Consider the following 22093-nt stretch of genomic DNA (forward strand, 5'->3'; position numbering starts at 1 on the left):
GGCCCACCGGTACAAAACCGTGGAACCGATTGGAAACCGGAGCACCCGGAGGGGTACTCAGACCCAGTACTAGGCCCAGAAGCCACAGGACCGAGTCTAATTCACTGATTGGGGTCTGGACTTTAGGTCCTGCGTCGTTCGTAGGTGTCACACGGGACGACGTCGTAAACGATGATGGATGTGTGTCATGAAAACCATGACCCCGACGACATATCGCATTATTCTCACTTGTGGGTTTAAATATTAGAGTTGTAGTGTGGATTTATTTAGCTCCATGCAGGAATGATTTTTTGATATATTTCTGAGATATGAATGAACTATAGTCGGGTATCAATGTCCTATACTAGTGAGTAACCCCGGAGGGTGCTACAGTTAATTAACTTTTGGTTCATCTGATCAACTTAACCTAACTATTTGAACTATAGCATGCAATTAAGTTATTGACTTGCGATCAATTTTGGTGTACCAAGATAAGGATGGATCTAATTGATACATCTAAGATCATTTTCTAAGTACTAATACATGGATTATTTTCACTTGGTTACTTGGAATCCTTTACTAATATCTATATCTGGTCTCTTTAAGCAAGAATGGGTACCAGGTCTACATGAGACCTACAGCAGACAGGACTTTGATAGTGATACATCGGCATTGAGGTCCTAAGAACAGAGAGGTCCTCTCTGAGATCTATTGCCTCGAGATCAGAGGAAGAAAATTTCCCCTGCTGTCTGAGGTAGTATTTCTCATAAATTGGTTATAACACTGTGTGGAGGTTTGTTTTGTTCCATATGGGGATAGTAATGTATATTTAATCAGGGATTTTCCGTTTTAACAATGTATATTAATAAAGGTGTTTTTTAATAATTAGTCTGTGGTATCATCTAGAGGTAGACAAGCTCTCTGTCACTACTAATCTAGATAATAAATTAGAGTCCAGAATGATGGCCCCCTTTTAACTCAGGATTTCCGAAGTATTTGAAAATTAGTTCTCTACAACATAAATGGCTTAAAGAAAATAAAGAATATAAGCTTACCCTTATATGTCCTAAACTTCTTCACCAGAAACTCTGCCTCTTCAGTAATCCTGTCCTCTATGGTCTTCTTCCCCATTCCAAAATCTCGTAATGTGGACAGAGTGAATCTTCTCATCACTTTCCAGTTCTCTCCATTAGAAAAGGCGATGCCTGAATACAAAGATATTACCGTGACATAACATGCAACAACCGATAAGGCCACCTCTACAGGGATAACAATGGTTATCCCTACAGACGAGTGAACTTCCCAAAATTTGTTTTAGGCAGATGTGTATATTTACATTCTGTCCCTCAAAAATTGCTACGAAATCAAAATGCCACAGTGTCCTCAACCCCATATCTTTTTTTTTTTTTGTAAATTCTTTATTTAAGATGTTTCTTAATATTACAGAAATGAAATTGCAACAACAAATAAGCATAAACATGTATTTTTCAGATGAAAGGAAAGAGAAAGGGAAAGGAAAGAGGGAGAGATGGGGACGTGAGGTTGGTATAAAGTAAAGAGAGGACAAGGGGTTGGGAATGTAGAGGGGGTAGGGGAAGGGGAAAAAGGTGAGATTCCCACCTATTTCTAAGAAGGTGTCTGGTTACTAGGATTTATATATATGAAAGTATGAAAAGGCTTTGTTTTCAGAGGTGTGTATGAACAACGTGTTTGTTTTGCTTAACTGTCTATTCGGTTTCTGAGCTAATGTGTTATCTTTGGATGAGAAAATTTGTCAAGAGATTTTAGTTAGCTTTTGGTATCTGTCCCATTTGTCCCAAGATTCTAAAAGCTTCGCATTTTTCCTAGTGTAATGCAATCGGGCTTTTTCATGTACGCTTATAAGATTTGATTCATTGAACCACTCGGTTAGACTCGGTGCATCACCTTCTTTCCAGTGTCTGGCTATTAGAAGTTTTGCTGCATTTATGAGATGAGGTATTATTGAGAGTTTGTTTAGGTGTTCCTTTTGTGGATCTAGATTGAGGATAATAAAGTTTGGGTTGAAAGGGAGTTTGGTCTTGAGAGCATTTTCTATGTGAATTTTAATGGAATCCCAATATTTTGCTATTTTTGGGCAATGATACCAAATGTGTGAAGGGGTGCCAGTCATTTGATTACATCTCCAGCAGTGTGGTGACAAGGAGTTGTCAATTTTGTAGAGAATGTCTGGGGTTTTATACCACCGTGAGATAATTTTATAGTTGAGTTCTTGATATCTAGATGCGGTTGATAGGTTGTGGGCGTTGTTGAAGATTATTTGAATTTCACTAGGGTTGAAGGTGGTGTTTAGTTCCATTTCCCATCTATTAATGTAAGAAGGTTTTTCCGAAGTGTTATATAGTAGTTTGTATATTTTTGAGATTAGCCTATTCTTCCCTTGAGCATGTAGTAGAAATTCTTGTTGGGGGGACGGGTTTGAAGGGGAAATATCTGGGATGTGATATGAAGCTAGGTCTCTAATGATGGCTAGGTCTTTATCTTTTAAATCTATTGGATTAAAGATGGATTTTAGTTCTTGTATAGTTAATGGTTCATGGTTATGGATTATCTCTGACAGTGTTATGTTGCAGAGATTTTTTGATGTCCTAATTTTGTTTTTTAGGAGTCTAAATTTTTGCGGGATTACATGTAAAATGGGGGTGGCTCTGCAAATATTCGGAATTAGATCTAGTTTTTTATTAAATTTGTGCCAAAGCTTAAATGTTACTTTGGTAAAAGGGTTCAGTATGTCTTTATATTTGAATCTGTTGTGAGGGGTTGGCCATAGAAAATGTGATAGGTCTCCTTTTAAGTTGCTGATTTTTAAGGTAGTCCACAGTTTTCTAGGGGGGTTTGTCCTCATCTCCATGAGTCTGGCTATGTGTGTGGCTAGCCAATAGCGTTCAAAATCTGGGAGCCCTGTACCTCCTTTAGATTTAGGAGCAGTCAGTATAGTGTACTTTAGTCTATGGCTCTTTTTAAGCCATATAAAATTTGAGATCATGTTTTTCAATTTGCTGAAGAAATGTTGTGGGATATCTGTAGGGATTACTTGTAGAAGATATAAGATTTTTGGCAGAATGATCATCTTGATTAAATTGGTTCTCCCAAACCACGAGATTGGTAAACTGCTCCAAGCGGAAATGTCGGCTTCTATTTTGTGTAAAAGTGGCTTGAGATTCAGATCGTATAGTTGAGACAGGGAGTTGCTAATTCTTACGCCTAGGTGAGTGATGGAATTGCTAATACTGAAAGGGGATGATTCTGATACATTTTTCCATATTTTGGGGGGAATGTTAATGTTTAATAAATGGGATTTTGAAAAATTTATTTTGAAGTTGGAGACTTCACTATATAACTTGAAATCTGCGGTAAGGGCCTTAATTGAATTTGAAGGGTTTGTTAAAATGAAAAGTATGTCATCTGCAAATGCCGCGGATTTGTATTCTATTTGGTTGCATTTCAGGCCTGAGATCTTGGGATTTTGTCTTATTTTCTGGAGAAAGGTTTCTATTGTTAGAATAAATAGAAGTGGTGAAAGTGGACAGCCCTGTCTGGTTCCATTTTTTATGTTAAAACTAGAGGAGAGTTCATTATTTATTTTTAGCTTTGCGGTTGGGGTGGTATAAAGTGCCAGGATTTTGTCAATGAATAAGGGTGGGAAGCCAAATTTTTTTAAAGTTTGTTCGATAAATAGCCAATTGATGCGGTCGAAAGCTTTTTCTGCATCTGAGGTGATGATTGCAGTTTCAATATTGTTATGTTTTGCATATTGAATGGCATTTAGTGTTTTAATTACATTATCTTTTGCTTCTCTCTCTTTTGTAAATCCCACTTGTTCTAGGTTTATAAGATCAGGTATTATGTTTTGCATTCTTTTTGCTATGATTTTGGCATACAGTTTTACGTCATTGTTAATCAGCGAAATTGGTCTATAGCTTCCGCAAAGGGATGGATCTTTTCCTTCTTTTGGGATTAGAGTTATGTGAGCTGTTAGGGCTTCTTTATTGAATGGGTTATTCTTGTTTATATAGTTAAAATAGTTTGTCATATGTGGAACTAGTTCTGTTTTAAAAATTTTGTAGTACTCAATTGAAAAACCATCCGGGCCTGGACTTTTCCCTCCCGGAGTTGAGTTTATGGATGATTCTACTTCTTGGGAGGATATTGGGATCGTTAGATTTTGTGCTTGTTGGGTTGTGAGTTTAGGTAATTTCAGGTCTTTTAGGAAAGTTTTTATGAGTTTTGTTTTCCCCTCTTGAGACTCTTGTGCTGTTGTGAGGTTGTATAAGTTGGAGTAGTATGAAGAGAAAATATTGGCAATGTCTTCTGTTTTGTGATGTACTTTGTCATTCGTATTTTTAATTTTTGTGATATATGTTGTATTTATTTGTTTTTTAATCATGTTTGCTAAATTACGTCCACTTTTGTTGGAGTAAAGGTAGGATCGAAACCTTGCATAGTTAAGGTATTTTTCGCTTTTTTGATTTAAAAGAGCTCTGAGCTCAGATCTTAGCTTGAATAAGTCCTTCTGTAATGAAGGGTTTTGATTTGTTTTATGTTGTCCTTCTAAGTTTTTTATTTGGTCTAGAAGGGAAATTGTTGTTTTTTCTCTTTCTTTTTTGGTTCTAGTGCTGAGTTCTATTAAAGTACCTCGTAGAACTGCTTTGTGGGCTTCCCAAAGGTTAGGGTCACATATGTTATTGAAGCAATTTTCTCTAAAGTAGTTTTGGATGGACGTTCTTATGTAGTCTTGAGAAGTTTTGTTTTTTATTAAACTGTTATTGAGTTTCCAATTGAGTGGGCATCTTCTGCCTTGTGAAAGCTTTATGTTTAAAAGTAGGGGGGCATGATCAGAAAGTAATATTATATCATAATGTATTTTTTCAACATTGCTTAGAAGTTGATGGGATATGAATAGATAATCTATTCTGGAGTATTTCTTATGGACTTGTGAGTAATAAGAGTAATCTTTGGTTGAGGGGTATGAGATCCTCCAGCTGTCGACCAGAAGTAATTCTGTGAGGGATCTTTTAATGAAATTTACTGTTTTAATTGGGATCGTTGAATGTCCATCTGAGGTGTCTGATGGAGGGTGTAGAGGGATATTGAAGTCACCTCCTAATATTATATTCCCTTCTGAAAAAAGATGCAGAGTGTTGAATATTTTCTTAAAGAAGGGCAGCTGGTTAGTATTTGGGGCGTAGATGTTTATGATTGTGTATAAGGAGTTGTATAGTTGGCATTTCAAGAAGATGAACCTGCCGTCTGGATCATAAATGACGTCTTTGAGGTTAAAGGGTATCTTTTTATGGATAATAATCGAGACCCCTTTATTTTTCTTGATTGGGGAATTGGCATTAAACCATCTAGTGTAGACCTTATTTTTTGTTACTGGTGTGTACGTCTTCTTGAAGTGAGTCTCCTGGAGAAGAGCGATATCTATTTGGTGTTTGTTAAGATAGCTCAGTATTTGTGATCTTTTTTGGGGGATGTTCATGCCTTTAACATTGAACGTTATAAAGTTAAGATTAGCCATAGTTACCATGAAATAATTGATAATTTATCTTTGAAATTTGGGTAGGTATCTGGGAAGGGTGAAAAAGATTTAGTATAGGGTAGAGTGTGAGATATTTGAGTCTCTTAGCTATAGCCTTGAGACGTTGTGGATTTCTCAAATTGAGAAATGAAAAAACAAAGAAAATTTGCAGCTGGAATGGATAGGGTAAGCCAAGCCAATCTCTTCCAGTGTAATCTGCAATAGTGGATTTTCCGGTCCGTGGGGGCGTGGACCTAGGATGTAGTACTTTTAGACAGTATATGTACTTGACACTTTCAGTGAAGTGAACTAGGGGGCACTATCTCCCAGCTAAGTCTTATCAGTAAATGTAATGTAAGAGGGTGAGATAACAAGTCAGTTATAAATGATAAATAATAACCAATTAAAGCAAACATTCCATATTTGTATAGTTACAACCAATGGTCTTCGGTTCTGTTGCTTGAACGATGAGGATAGAGGTCATGAGCGTCCAAGAGAGTTCTTTGTAGAATTGTGATTTGATTGAACGATATGCACAAATCACAGGCAGATAGAAAGAGGACTAGGTCCCGATGTCTCTATTTCAACAAATTTAATGTCTTTAGAACAGGAACTGAATTGGGAACATACGCAATCATGTGGTAAACTTAGACAAAACTACGACTTTTCTCCAATTCTCTCCTCCTCCCCCGAACGAAAACGTTGGGTGGAAGGTTAACAGAGGGAGAGGAGGGAGAGAGAAAGAGGAAAAAAAAAAATAGGATTTTTTTTTTTTTTTTTTTTTTTTTATATGAATATCTTTTCTTTTCCGTTTCTCATCAGGGTATTTCTTAAACTTGAATGATGAGGTCAGGTATATAAAGGTATTGGAGAGTCATCATCCATTTTCATCTTGTTCCCCTTGTCTTTTTCTTGGAGTCTTCTTTGGCCCCTGATTCAGTTTTCTCACTTTACTTGCTCTGGGTGGTGATGTTGTGGTCATTTGTCACGTTTAGGTAGTGCAGGCAAGTGAAGGAAATCTTCAGCGGAGGTCCAATCTGGTATCTTTATATGCATTAAGTCCAACTTATTGAGGACAAAGGGAAGATCGTCTGGAGTTCTGATTATTAGATTTTTGTTGTCAAAGGTGATGGCTAAACCAAAAGGAAACATCCATCTGTAGATTATATTTTTTTCTCTCAGTGTTTTTGTTAAGGGCTGTAATTGTCTTCTCAGATCTCAAGTAAGCTTTGAAAGGTCCTGATAGATTTGTATTTCTGTCTCTTCATATTCAATCTTGCGGGTGTATCTCGCTTTTTGGTAAATTTGTTCCTTTATTTTAAAGCTTTGTAAACAACATAGAACATCCCTTGGTTTATCCCAGTTTGCTGTTTTGGGTTTGTAAACTCTGTGGGCTCTTTCTAACCCTATGTCAATGGTTTCTTCTTTGCCAAGTAGAGTATTAAATATCTGTGTAAGGGCTTTGTGAATGTCTTTGTCTTCTACTGATTCTGGTAATCCTCGAATTCGAAGGTTATTCCTTCTGGACCTGTTCTCGAGATCGTCTATGTGAAGTTTTTGCAAGAAGATCTCTTTTTGATTGTCGATCAGGATTTCTGTCACTCTCTCTGAGTGCGTTGTAATTTGGTCAAAGTCGTTTTCAAGGGTATGGACTCTTGTATAGATCTGTTTTATGTCACTTTTAAGTTCAGCCATCTCTTCTTTTATGGTCTGCGTGAATTCCTTAAATAGGTTTCTGATGCAGTTTGCTGTAGGAAGGGCTTTGATATGTTCCATGAGATTGGCATTTCCGCTTAGTGTCTCTTCATCCTCATCACTGTCTGACAGTGTGAAGTTGGTGGTTGGTGCTTGTCTGGATTTTTGTGCTGACATCTCTTGGGTGTGTTGTTTTTTAGATTTATCCCCTTCCTGGTTCTTCTTTGGAGTTTTCAGGGTTTTGTTTGGCTCATCAAATTGTAATTTGTAGTTTTTCCCCATTTTCTAGACCTGGTCTTAATAGAACTTTGCTGGGAGAAAGTAGGTTGGGTTAACGCATTTGGAGTAAGCTTGTCCTCTTTTTTTTTTCCTTTCCCCTTTTAACTTTCTATATCTCAGCTGCTGCAGCCCTTTTCTTATCCTGACCACTAGATGTCACTGTTCACCACTGTTGCACATTGTTCTTGCACCTTATACTGGAGCTTCTGTTTGTTGTATGCTTAGAATCTTCAGCTCTAGCTGTATTTTTTATATATCAATGTATAACCTAGAGGGGTTTTATGTCCAGCCACTTATGTTTTGCTGCATTAACATGGGGTGAGCAGCATCTGCGATCCAGCAACAGGCAGCTTGGGATGAGTTAAATTTCCCCTGTGCTGGTTTTTTATTGTCCAGATGAGCACGGGGGAGGGAAGCAGGCTGCTCTGGTCTTGGTGCTGTCCTAGGAACTTAACCCCTTACAGTTCAGACTCCTCTCCCTGAGCCTTTCCCTCCTCTCTGTAAACCCCAGTACAGGAGTGGATCCCAGGCCAGTGTCTCTGTTCCTGTTTTCCAGGTACCTCTGCTGATTGATGGTGTAGCTATCTGCTGTGCTCTGCTATCAGCAGTCTCCCTCTCCTCACAGCGTTACAAATGGCGGTGCAGGGGGAACTTGGGGCCCCACTCTCTCAGGTGGCAACCCAATCCAGGAGCAATTAGGTGATATTTATCCTTGGGCGCAGGTCTCCTCTCCTCCAGAGCCCCTCTGTCTAGCTCCAGCCAAGAGAAATGAAGGGGGGAGGGAGGTTGGAGTGGTGCTGGTGCTGTGCCTCTCTGCTGGATTCTAATGGCAGCTGCTCCCATACATCTAGCAAGCCCTCTCTCTTCTGGCCTTCTCCCTCAGTCCCTGCAGGCGGTGGGGCAGGAGGGAGCTTGGAGCAATGCTTCTTCTGTCAGTAAATCGCAGCGCTGCTGCACACTCCTAGTCTCTGGGGACTGGTAGTTGTATGATTGGTATGGCTGCTACTTTAGGCCCTGGCTTCAGCACTGTAATCAGGCCGCTACTCACTCAGTCTCCACAACGCTCCAAGGTTGTTTTCCTGGGCTCCACAGCAGATGTAGGGAGATGGATTTTGTTTTGGGGCCACTTTTTCTTAAGGATCGGCGTTGGATGTCACTAGATTACAAATTGAGATGCAGGAGCTCCTCCATGTGCATCCTTCTTCTTCCCCAGCTAAGCCATGCCCCCCCCTCAACCCCATATCTTAAAGCATGATAAAAGGAGGGGAGTAAAGGGCTTAAACATTATAAAACATATTATACTCACCTGTTCAAGGTCTTCAACTAAATAAGTCCACCACCACAGCCAAAAAACTCTATCCTTATGCAAAAGAGAAAAAAAAGATGACCAAAGAGCTGAGGTGGACTTGGCAGTGATTGACCTCAGCACCAGTCTTGTGAAGTGCGATAAAAATGATAATGTAAATCATTCCCCTTTCTGACCATGTAAGGTCCATCATTGACCTCAGTGCTGGAGAAGAAGCCCTAGGAGAACTAAAAACCAGCAAGGAAGACCGGAAGCTGTGACAGTGGAGACAGCAGTAATTGGCTTCATTGGGGCAAAGCAGGTCATGACATTCATCATGTTGTGAGCAGAGTCCTATTAATGGCTTAAAGACTAGTATGGAGGTTCAGGGACCGGAAACAATGATGGAGATAGCAGTGATTGTGTGCCGCCCTGGCAAAACCAGGTGTCACAGAGGTCTGCATCCATCTTTTTGTTGCAGATCTCACACTCCCTTTGGGCGTTTCCAACACACAGAAATACACCATCCAATCAGGTCCCACTCACCCCCTCCCCAGGAAAAGGGAGGGACGGGAGGAGCTTAGAAAGAGCAGAGCAGAGTTTAGTTTTCAGTCAGTCTGCAGGAGGAGAGGAGTCTGGAAGCAGCCCCTGTGTGGGGCTGGGGAAAGTGGTAGTCAGGGCCTCAGGAATAGGCCATCCGCTTGTGGGATCCGAAGTGGACCGGGAGAGGGTAGTGGGCCCCCCTGGTGCCAGCTGTCGGGACCCAGTCCGGACAAGTGTGCAAAGCAGACGCAGACCTCAGGCAAGAAAAGAGCACCTGAATTACATACACGGGTGTGGGACCCGTCCTCACAGCAGCCGGCCGTGGGCACCAGTAACCAGCAACTTGGTTAATTCCTGGACTCATGTCAGTTATTGCTTTATGCTGTGAGTACTCCTGCACCACCCGGTTCAAGCCGAGGACTGCACCCGTCACTCCCCAAACCACCACTCCCAATTGGGCCTCGGGACTACAACTCCCCTACCCGTGGAGGGGATCCCACCTTGCTGCCCCACACCATCAGTCCCAGGCACGGTCCCCAGAGGCAGCGGCGGTGCCACCATCTTATCACCGCAACCCACGGGTGGCGTCACGGACAATTTCCCCTACTTAATCCCCCTTTTATTGTGGAGCCTGGGATCACAGACCGGGTCACGCTACCGTAACCTACAAAAGTGACCCCTTGGGCCGGATCTGAGTACCCCTATCCCTGGGCGACACAATTGGCCAAAACTACACTCACATAGAGAGGGGGAGGGTAAAGCATATTATGACATGCATTGCCCTTATTTGTAACCACTGGAGGAACCAAAGACTGGTAATGAAGAAAATTATGACTGCCGTTAAGTTTACAGAAGAACAATGAGGGCATAGGACAAGTGAACATATCGTATTGTTAACATATCTAATTATTTAAATCTGTTAGTGACCTTAAAAAGAAGCCAGCAAAATGGTGGTGGTTGAAATTTTTTTTTAAATTTGCCATGAATTTGATTTGTTTGGATGGACCTACTAGTCCAAAGTCATCAGTGATTTTCAAAACCCTTCAAAGGAACTATGCCAGCAGGTTTTTGGTTTATATAAACTGTGAGCAGCATTACGCTAGGGCAGAGAGCCTGATTCCAAGGATGTGTCACTTGCTCAGCAGCCTACTTTTGTTATCATTAATAGATTATATTTCTCAATTCCAGGCCTGTCAGGGTAATCAGTGTAACCCACCCACATCATCTTCTGGCAGCTTCCTGACTATTCACAGTATATATATAGGAATCTGTCAGTCAGGGTTGTAGCTGCTCAGAAGCAGTGGCATACCATCAATAGCGGCAGATCATGTGGCTGCTGTGGTGCTGTAAGTCGTGGGGGGGGGCGGCAGTGCCAGTGCCCACGCCGGGTGCTCCCCCACCCTCAATCACACTTTCTATTGTGTTGGCTGATACAGTGGAAATGTATGATGAAAGTAGGAGTTCTTTGATCCCTCCTTCGTCATATTCCCCAGGTGCCTGAGATCTGATGTTTCAGTGCAGAGGGTGCATTGACATCACTAGTGCGCTGAGCAAGATGTGCAGAGCTTCAAAATACACACCACTGCAGAGAACGGAGCCACAGTGGAACAAGTAAAGTGAGTATTAGTTATTTTTTTTATATCACTGAGTATAAGTCTGACCAATGGCCATAATACTACATGGATGACTATGGGGTAAGCATGATACTGTTTGGACGACTATGGAGATGCATTGTAATATTTGGAGGGGTATAGGCTATGTATTCTTCTAAATGCAGGACTATGTGTGTGCATTATAATATCTGGAGGACTATGAGGGTGCATTATACTATATGGAATGTAATGTGGGGCCCATTTTACTATATGAAGGACTATGAGTGTGCATTACACTATTTAAAAGGCAAAGGAGATGCATTATAATATTTGGAGGAATAGGGGGGTGCATTATACTATATGAAGGACTATGAGGGTGCATTATACTATGTGGAATGCAATGTGGAGCCCATTATACTATATGGAAGACTACGTTGTGCCCATTGTACTATATGTAGGTCTATGGGGAGTGCATTAAACTATATGGAATGCAATGTGAGGCCCATTATACTAAATATAGGACTAAGGGGTGCATGATAATACTATATGGAAAACAATGTGGGGCCCATTATACTATATGGCGGACTATGGTGGTTGCATAATACTACATGGAGGATGTTTGGATCCAATAATACTATAAGGAAGGCTATGTGAAGGCTGTTATAATATTTGGACAGTTATTGGAGGCCATTACACTATTTGGATGGCTATATGGGGGTCATTATAATATTCAAAGGGCTATGAGGCAGCCTTTATACTTTATGGAGTGCTATTTGAGGCCAATTATACTGTATGGAATCAATTAAGTTTGAAAGTTTGCATGGGGTCCATAATACTGTGCAGACGGTTGTGTGAAGCCACTATACTGTTTGAAGGACTAATGGGGGCCACTGTACAGTGCGAAGAGATGTGGGGACCATTATATTTGTATGTAGGTGCTAGGTATGTAGGCCCAGTATACTGCATGGAGGGCTGTGTGGGGGTCACAGTTGAGGTTAACACTGTGTTGGGTTCACCATACTTAGCAGAGGTAGTTGAAGGAGTGGTACAGTAGGGTCATCATACAGTGTTTGTGGGCACGTTTGTTGGCATCATACTTTATGGGTGCAATAAAAGAGGGATCTAGGGGCTTCAGTAGGAAGAAAATTACTTTCTAAAGGCTGTAGAGTTGTGAGGCATGTTCTTATGGGACCCAGCTAAATATAGTTTTTTATTTCTGGGCGAAGGGGGCAAATAGAACCTCTGCAATGATTTCTATAAAGTCTTAACATTAGCCAAACCAAGGATTCTATCAACAGTGCACCAAGGAGTCCAGTAAGTGATACATCACTGAAATCAGACTCTCTGTCTCTAATACTATGCTGCTATCCTATTCCATCACAAAAACCTGCTGAGAAATTCCTTTCATTGCAGTGAGAATTGACCAAATTTTGCCTTTAAGAGAAAAGTTTCCTTTTTTCCAAAAGACCCCAAAGCAACTCTAGTCTTTAGAAAAAAGTTTATCTAGTATTGTACCTTTTAATAAATTTGGCACAATTTAATCCATCTTCTCCTTAAGAATATCAACTAGAGGTTAAGTTCCTGACCTCCATTTATGTTTTTGCTCTCTCGGCGTCTCGAAATATGTGGTCTAGTCTATTACTTTGGCTACGGTCAGAAGGCTCCTCTCATTGGGTCGATTACGCAAATGACACTCTATTCCAACTCTGCCAGAGTTTAATCAGTCTCAGCTTAGTGTAATTGTAGCCCAAGTGAGGAGAAGTTTCTACATCTTCTCCATTCTGTCAGTGCCACCCTTCACTAGTGGGGGCGCTGAAGCTGGCTGGAGAAACTGCTCCTAGATGCAGTGAATAGACAAACCCATTAGAGGGCGCAAAAGCAATAGAGTAGTCAGCAGGTCAAGTCAGTACCAGGATGTCTCATAAATACCAGGGGAGACGCAAATTGTGGTCAGGTGCAAGCCAAAGGTCGGGAACCAGGAAGTAACGCGAATGTCAGAAGGGTGAAGCAGAGCCGAAGTCAGGTACAACAAAGCAAGGACAAAAGCTGAGAAGTCAAAACTACATGCAGAGACAGGAGAGTCACTGGACGGGACCAGGGAGTCAGGGGTAACAAGGCAGACAAGGGTACGGGGAGAACACAGGTCAGAACAAGGTAGCTGGGTGGTAGGACAGATCAGAGAACACTCACGGGAGCCAGACATGCACGCTGCAGAGCAGGAACTATTACTGGTGCTGTTCCAGAGGTAACAGGACCAAGATATAGTATCCTAACATCCTAACCTCCGAAACGAGGCAGAACAGAATAAGCCTCTCCCATGACCTAAAACCCTGGAAAGAGGATACATGTGTCGCGGGCAGAGAAGAACGCCGCTGCGCTCGCTAACGCTCGGGTCCGGCGCTGCTGCGATGGCTGCTCGAGCGGTGGGCTGGGTCCGGGGACTCGAGCGGCGCTCCTCGCCCGTGAGTGAAAGAAGGGTAGTTTGGTTTGGGGATTTGGTCCGTGACGCCACCCACGGGTTGTGGTGAGGTTGGACACCACCACTGCTGGTGACCGGGATCCCGGGAGTGATGGTAGGGAGCAGCTGGGATGTTGTTTCCCCCCTCCGTGGGTAGGGGTTGGTGGTCCTGGGGCCCGGTGAGGTGACGGGGAGGCAGGGTTGGCAAGGTGCAGGGTCACCTGGACTGCGCAGCGCGGTGCCAGACGGCACGGTTGTACTCACTCAGCCACAAATGTACACAAAGTCTCTGGTAAACCAAACAGCTGGATGGACGGGTCCCGCAGCCGGCTGCTGTGACTTCTCCCGGATGGTTGGTGGTGGCTGCCTTTCCCTGCACCTTTGTGTGTGTTCGGTCCCGATGGATTCCCACCGGTAACCCACTCCCCAGTGTGTATATGTGCCAGAGGAGCTCTTTTGCCTGCAGGCTCTGGCCCTTGGAACTCTAGCTGTGGCGGTAGCTGTATTTCCTTTTGCTGGTCGGACGGTTGCCTTCAATTGGGTCTTGGCTGTTAGGAAACCCCTGGGGTTCCGGTCACTGACGGATTTGACCTCTAATGGTGACTCCAAGCCTGGTCCGTAGGCCCTGCCTGAGTGTGCTGGCTTCACTTTGCTCCCCGGTTCGGTACCGGCGAGCCACCGCACTTCCCCGGTCCTATGGTTCTGCGTTGATCTGCCTCTCCTGCAGATGGCCACCACCATCTGCCAACCTTGCTCTTAGTGCCTGAGCCACACACCCGGACACCGTCAGTTTACTCCTCCACTACTACTTCACTCCTTTCACTTGCACTTCCCTAACTGATCTGACTTCCTTTTCCCGCCTCCAGGACTGTGAACTCCTCAGTGGGTGGGGCCAACCACCTGGCTCCACCCCACCTGGTGTGGACATCAGCCCCTGGAGGGAGGCAACAAGGATTTTGTGTCTGGCTGATGTGCCTGTCTCAGGGTGGGGGTGTGTGTTGTAGTACCTGTGACGACCTGGCTAGTCCAGGGCGCCACACATGCAATGCGACGACTGAGCCAGGCATAGATCATGACAGTCAGTCTGCGGAAATCCAAATCCATGGGTTGTTTTCCATGCAGCCAAAGATTTAAATCTGATTTTGAATCTGATTTGGGCAGCAAATTGCAGCATGGGGATAGATTTTTGTTAATGAAAAATTTTAGACATTAGCACTGTTCCATTGAATAACTTTGGTCCAAGTGCTGTCTGATAAATCGGTTTGCACTTGTCCAATGTATATGGTACTGTGATCAAACCCTTTCTCTCAATATCTCAAAACTAATTGAATGCTCCTATTACTGTCTGTAATGCATTACATATTGGCTGAATGTATACAGTCAGCAGTCCATCTGTCATACACATTGAGCAATATGTCATCCCTGGTAATGGCAATACTAATCTCCTCTGTACTTAGGACTGCGTTATCTGCATTTATGGTGAACATGTTATAAAGTCATGGATTTTAGAACTGAAAGTTAAATTAAAACTATTCTTAAGCCTCCCTAATGATTGACAGTGTTTTGAACAATTTCTTAATAAATGACCTGTAAATGTCACTGTTCTCCTGAATCTGGCATAGTTTTTCTTTTGTTCCTGTGCCTCTCAGTTTCTGAGATATGGCTCTTTCTTCCCTGTATGTAAATCTACTTTATTTACACATAGGGACTTGATCATCAAGTGCTCCTTATGGGTGTGATATTGAGAACCACGCCCCTTTGGCTAACACGACTAGATTTTTAAATAGGGAAAAGAGGCCATATCTAAGGAATAGAAAGGAACAGGAACAAAAGGAAAATAATGCCGAATTCAGTAGAACAGCGGCATTTACAACACCTTAAAAAAATAACATTTTTTGCAACTTACAGGCTCTGTATCAGTAAAGAATGCACTTACCATGGTTCTGTGTGCTATCAGAAAACAGATTTGTTTTAGGCCTGTTCATAAACTTTTCCCCGTGGGTGATTAAGGCGTCTTTAATGGTATCGTAACCGCATAGGATGACCATTTTTGAGGAGCCTATCTGGATGCTAAAGATGGTGCCATAAGTTTTAGACAACTGTGAATAGAAAAATAGATGAATATTTGAATGAATAATTAATTCTACATTAACTTTAATTCCTGATATGGGGGATTGAAGAAGATCAAAGGGAGAATTTTGTGTAATGCCTCCCCTTTAAAGGCCCTGTCACACGCAACGACATATCTAACGATATATCCCCGGGGTCGCGGATTCCGTGACGCCCATCCGGCATCGTTAGCGATGTCATTGCGTGTGACAGCAAGAAACGACCATTAACGATGGAAAATACTCACCAGATTGTCCATCGTTGACACGTCGTTCGTTTTCAAAAAATCGTTGATTGTTGAGCACGCAGGTTGTTCGTCGTTCCCGAGGCAGCACATATCAATACGTGTGACACCTCGGAAACGACGAACTTCAGCTTACCTGCGGCCACCGGCAATGAGGAAGGAAGGAGGTGGGCGGGAATTTACGGCCGCTCATCTCCGCCCCTCCGCTTCTATTTGGCGGCCGCTCATTGACGCCGCTGTGATGCCGCAAGAACCGCCCCCTTAGAAAGGAGGCCGTTCGCTGGCAACAGTGAAATCGCTAGTCAGGTAAGTCTGTTGCGAGCGGGGAGGGAGCCGTTGCTGCTGCGCTCTCGCTGGCGCTCGGGTCGGGCGCTGCTGCTGCTGCTGCTCGGTGGCTCGAGCTGTGGGCCGGATCCGGGGACTCGAGCATTGTTAGGGAGCAGCTGAGATGTTTTCCCCCTCCGTGGGTAGGGGGTTGGTGGTCCCGGGGCCCGGTTGAGGTGATGGGGAAGCAGGGCTGGCAAGGTGCAGGGGGCGCTTAGACTGCGCAGCGCGGTGCCGGACGCCACGGTAGTACTCACTCAGCCACAAATGGATGCAAGTCTCTAGTAAAACAAACGGCTGGATGGATGGGTCCCGCAGCCGGCTGCTGTGGCTTCTCCCGGACGGTTGGTGGTGGCTGCCTTTCCCTGCATCTTTTGTGTGTTCGGTCCCGATGGCTTCCCACCGGTAACCCGCTCCACAGCGTGGATATGTGCCAGAGGAGCCCTTTTGCCCGCAGGCTCTGGCCCTGGGAACTCTAGCTGTGGCGGTAGCTGTATTTCCCTTTTGCTGTTTGGACGGTTGCCTTCAATGGGGTCTTGGCTGTTTGGAAACCCCTGGGGCTCCGGTCACTAATGGATTTGACCTGTTTAACGGCGACTCCAAGCCTGGTCGGGGTCCGCAGGCCCTGCCGGTTTGTGCTGGCTTCACTTCGCTCCCCGGTTTGGTACCGGCGGGCCACCGCCCGTCCCCGGTCCTACGGTTCCACGTCGATCTGCCTCTCCTGCAGATGGCCACCACCGTCTGCCAACTTTGCGCTCGGTGCCCGGGCCACGTACCCGGACACAGTCAGTTTGCTCCTCCACTACTACTTCACTCCTCTCCTGACTCCTACTCACTTCTGACTGACTTCCTTTTCCCGCCTCCAGGACTGTGAACTCCTCAGTGGGTGGGGTCAACCGCCTGGCTCCACCCCACCTGGTGTGGATATCAGCCCCTGGAGGGAGGCAACAAGGATTTGTGTCTGGCTGATGTGCCTGTCTCGGGGTGGGGGTGTTGTGCTTTAGTACCTGTGACGACCTGGCTAGTCCAGGGCGCCACATTCCCCCTTGGTTAAATGCAGACCGTCCGTGGGCTGCCCGTCCATCACCAGTTTTATTTCCACTGCAAAAGATAAATAACATTTAAACATTAAACAAAGCATTTTTATGGATCTTCCCTTAACGGGAGGCACGTTACTTTAACGTTATAACACATTTTTATTAATAACGGTCGGCTACCGCTCTCCCACCCAAACAACCTGGCCCTGATGCTGCCCCTAAGAAGTGGGCAGCACCCCTTGACCCCAGTCCAGATCCAGGCTGCCCGAGTGGGAACGGGTACGGTGACTCGCACCTGGCTGTCACTTCAGGGGACCCCACATCCAAGGGGGACCCCTGACCCCCAGAGGATCGCCACCAGTTGCGGTAGTGGCGGGCCTGGGCCATCACTTTCCTCCAGGCCCATCCTCCAAATCCGCCTCTCCGGAGGCGGCAACGGAAACATGTCAACATATTTAAATTTCCACTAGTTCGTGGGTGCCCTGCTAGTTCTCAGGCATGTCCATAAGTAGTTTCTTATGCACGGTAACAAAGGGTCCCTATGGGGACTACTTGCCGGCAACGGCCGGGTCAATCACAATCGACAATCAGGTGACATCTTCGGTTTTGATTACTTTCATTATTCATTTACTTATTCACACATTCAACGTATCACACCCCTAAATGGTAGTTTCCCTGTACCTAAGCGGGGGTCGACCTAGGTTGGGACGTGTGGACCTTCGGGGCCCAATGTCAGTGGTGACAGGCAGTGGGGCAGAGGGAACAACTGGTTCCTCTTCCCGTCTATTGTGTGGGGCAGGCGGAGACATAGGGGAGCTGGGTACAGGTGCATCCCTGGGCACTGGCTCGTCGACTACTTCCATCTCTTTTTCATCCACGGGTTGTGGGAACAGTATCACTGGAAGAATCACTGCGCCGTTTTGCGTAGGCCAATCTGCCGGGAAATCGCCCATCATGGTGTGGATTACCCCTTTTTCCCTTTTTCCTTCTCCCCAGCCGGTCTGGGGACCGGAGCTTCAGTTGCCACCCTCAATGGTGGTGGGCACCTCTTCAGGTGGTCCCTGGAAACCGTGGCCACAGTCTTCCCCTGGTCACGACTGACCTGGTAGGCCTTCCCATTCTCCCATTCGGTGGGTTGTATAACATACCGGGTCTTCTCCCATTGATCATCCAGCTTATGGGTTCTTCTCTTTCGCTTCAGTACTACATCCCCAGGCTGGAAGGGACCTGCAGGTGCCTTCCTGTTGAAGCACTGCTCCTGCTGTCCCCGACTCCGGCACAAGTTCTTTTCTACGTATTCTTGGACCTGTCGGTACTGCGCCCTTTGCCGAGTGTCCCATCCAGCAGTCAAAGGGAGTGCTTCTGGGGCTTCCAAACCCATTTCCAGGTCCACTGGCAGCCGACCGGGCCGAGCTCTCATCAGGTATGCCGGGGTGCATTTCGTAGAGCTGGAGGGGATGTTGTTGTACATATCGACCAGGTCAAGTAGCTTTTCTGGCCACAGGTTCCGCTCTTCTAGCGGTAATGTCTTGAGGAGACCCAGGACTAGGTGGTTCATCTTTTCACACATGCCATTGGTCTGGGCATGGTAAGGCGTGGTCCGAATTTTCTTGCAGCCGTACAACTGGCAGAATTCTTAAAGCACCACAGCTTCAAAGGCCGGGCCCCGGTCAGTAAACACCCTTTCTGGGTACCCATGCGGTCGACAGAAATTGGCCTGGAATGCTCTAGCGGCGGTATGGCCGGTCAGGTCCTTGACTGGGACAACCACCATGAATCTTGAATAGTGGTCTACAATGGTCAGAGCGTAGGTGTACCCTCTTCGGCTAGGGGTGAGCTTCACGTGGTCGAGGGCGACCAGTTCCAGCGGCTGATGCGTAATGATTGGGTGTAACGGGGCCTTCTGGCTGGCTTCGTCCCTCCTTCTCAATGCACAAGGGCCACATTCTCGGCACCAGGCCTCCACAGACTCCCGCATCCCACTCCAATAGAATCGCTACCTCAACAGCATCTCCAGCTTCTCCCACCCAAAGTGCCCGGCACCGTCATGGTATGCCTTTAGGACAGTGGGCACTTTAGCCTGGGGGATCACCAGCTGGCGGACCTTCTCGTGGGTCTTCGGGTTAATCAATTCCCGATACAGCTTCCCTGGTGCAGATACAGCCGGGCTTGTTCCTTCCACAGTCGTTGGGCCTCGGTGGGGGCGGCAGGGTCTATCCCGGCGGAGCCTTGTTCCACCAGGGTCTTGACCAAGCGGACAGCAGGTGCCTGATCCTGGGCTTCTTGCCACCCTTGGCTGGGCAGCGGGTCTAAGTTCACCTGTTGTTGATGGACATGTAAATTCTCGGTTGGCGGCCGGTGGAACGCAGGCAACTCGATTTCTTCGAGGTCATCCTCGTCCAGCCCCTCTCCCAACTGGTGAGGCATCCGGGAGAGTGCGTCTGCGTTAGCATTTTTACGGCCGGCCCGGTACTTGATGGTGAAGTCATAGTTAGCCAACCGGGCCACCCACCGCTGCTCCAATGCACCCAACTTAGCTGTATCCAGATGAGTGAGAGGGTTGTTGTCCGTATAAGCGGTGAACTTGGCTGCTGCCAGATAATGGCGGAACCGCTCTGTGATGGCCCACACCAGTGCCAAGAGCTCAAGCTTGAAAGAGCTGTAGTTCTCGGGGTTCCTTTCCGTAGGTCGGAGCTTCCGGCTAGCATAGGCAATCACCTTCTCCCTTCCATCCTGGACCTGGGATAAGACTTCCCCCAAGCCTACGTTACTGGCATCGGTGTAGAGGATGAATGGGAGACCGTAGTCGGGGTACGCCAGGATTTCTTCCCCGGTCAGGGCCGTCTTCAGCTGACAGAAGGACTCTTCATGTTTTTCTTCCCACGCCAACGGGGTTCCAGGGGACCTGCCACCCTTGGTCTGTCTAACAAGAAGGTCTTGCATGGGGGCAGCCATCTTCGTGTATCCTTTAATGAAGCGGCGGTAATAGCCCAACAAACCCAGGAACTGCCTCACCTCTCTCACCGTGGTCGGCTTCGGCCAGTCCTGAATGGCAGTGATCTTTTCGGGATCTGGGGCGACGCCCTCTGCACCCACCACATGTCTGAGGTACTGCAATCTGGGCTTCAATAGATGGCACTTGGAGGGCTTCAATTTCATCCCGTACTTAGCAAGGGACGTGAACACCTCAGCTAGGTGCTCCAGGTGGGCTTCATACGTCTGGGAATATACAATTACATCGTCCAGGTACAGCAAGACGGTCTCAAAATTCAGATGTCCAAGACAGCATTCCATCAGCCGTTGAAAGGTTCCAGGGGCGTTGCACAGCCCGAACGGCATGCTGTTGAACTCACAGAGTCCAATAGGGATAGCGAAGGCGGTCTTCTTACGGTCTTCAGGCGCCACGGCCACCTGCCAGTACCCACTGGTGAGGTGAAGGATAGAGAAGTAGTTAGCGGTTCTTAGCGCGGCCAGGAACTCTTCAATACGGGGCAGAGAATAGGCATCCTTATGCGTTATCTGGTTAATCTTCCGGTAATCCACACACATCCGCATGGTGCCATCCTTCTTCTTAACCAGCACCAACGGGGCGGCCCAGGGACTACAGCTGTCCCTAATAATCCCTGCCTCCTTCATGTTCCTCAACATGTCCTTAGCACATTGGTAGTGTGCAGGGGGAATAGGCCTGTACCTCTCTTTAATAGGGGGGTGTTCACCGGTGGGGATGTGGTATTGGACCCCTTTAATCTGCCCAAAATCTAGAGGATGTTTTCTAAAGACCTGCTCGTACTCCTGTACCACCCTGTATACCCCTTCTTTGTGATGTGTGGGGGTGTCATCAGTGCCTACATGTAACTCTTGGCACCACTCATCTAACCGCTCCTGGGATGGGTGGTGGCTGGCAGGAGGCGGTGAGGTCGGGGGAACGGCCCCCTGGATGGTGTGAGGGTCTATAGTAAGCAGTTTGGCGAGGGTAGCATATCGGGGAAGCCTAACTCCTCCTCCACGCAGTTTAACACCCTTATGGGCACTTTACCTTTCTTGACGTCTACCACCCCTTGGGCGGCCATTACTGTGGGCCAGTGTTCGGAGGGCATGGGCTCTACCATGGCTGGGTAATCCCGTCCCTGGGGACCTACCACTGCCCTGCACCAGATCATCATCTCACTCCTGGGAGGCACAGTCAAAGGGGCCGCATCCATCACTCTCACTCCCCCAATCTCCCCTCTTGTTGAGTTCACTTGCTGCCGATACACCAAGGCCAGGATCTTACGCTGCACAGCCCTCTGTCAGCCTCCCGTTGCTGTGGCGGCCAGCTGCCGCAGTAGGTTCAACACCTCACTCATGCAGTGCTCCATCACATTAGTCCCTAGCACTACCTTCGGGTTATGATCGCTGGGTTTATTCATTATCACAATCATTCCCTGGTGCTGCAGTTCAGCCCATCCCACAGTCATGGCTACTTGTTTGTACCCCACTTGGGTCAAGGGGAGTCCATCGGCTGCGACCAGTGTCATGCTACCGTCTGGAGGGGCAAGTTCATCATTTCCCCAATACCGCTGATACACACACAGGATAAATAATTCATTACACATTCCTCTGTCACATCAATGGGTTGCCTGTGTAACACTGGGAAGGACAGGTCCTCCAGAGCCATTCTCCATATAACACCTTCCCAAACACTTAGGAATGCCCACTTTTGGATATATTTTGTGTAAACTCTCCGGAAAATCGGGCTATAGCCCTAAACAAAGAACTATAGTCTACAGTTCACCTTTAAAGACCTTGTGTATGAGAAATATTTATGACATATCTATAAGTTATGATCCAAATATCTCATAGATTGGTGTCTCACCCCTGGAACCCTCACCTATCTCCAGAATGTGGGCCATTGATTCTTCATTCACGCAGGAGTCCAACCGGTGAGAGGAGAGTTGACAATCTATGTGCCCTCACGCACTCCATTCATTACTGTGGGAGTTACAAAT

At 46.0% G+C, this 22093-nt stretch overlaps 1 protein-coding gene across 1 annotated transcript in view; it reads right to left on the bottom strand.

The window, feature by feature from the left end:
* The window catches only part of LOC142297391 (uncharacterized), a 165464-nt gene that overhangs the window by 32306 nt on the left and 111065 nt on the right, over positions 1-22093 (bottom strand). Inside the window, exons 12-13 of the mRNA XM_075341616.1 lie at positions 15328-15490; positions 1035-1184 (exon numbers count right to left, since the gene is read on the bottom strand). Coding sequence (XP_075197731.1) covers positions 1035-1184; positions 15328-15490 — 313 coding nt within the window. The remainder of the gene's footprint in view (positions 1-1034; positions 1185-15327; positions 15491-22093) is intronic.

The sequence above is a fragment of the Anomaloglossus baeobatrachus genome, chromosome 3, assembly GCF_048569485.1.
Source record: "Anomaloglossus baeobatrachus isolate aAnoBae1 chromosome 3, aAnoBae1.hap1, whole genome shotgun sequence".
NCBI lineage: Eukaryota > Metazoa > Chordata > Amphibia > Anura > Aromobatidae > Anomaloglossus > Anomaloglossus baeobatrachus.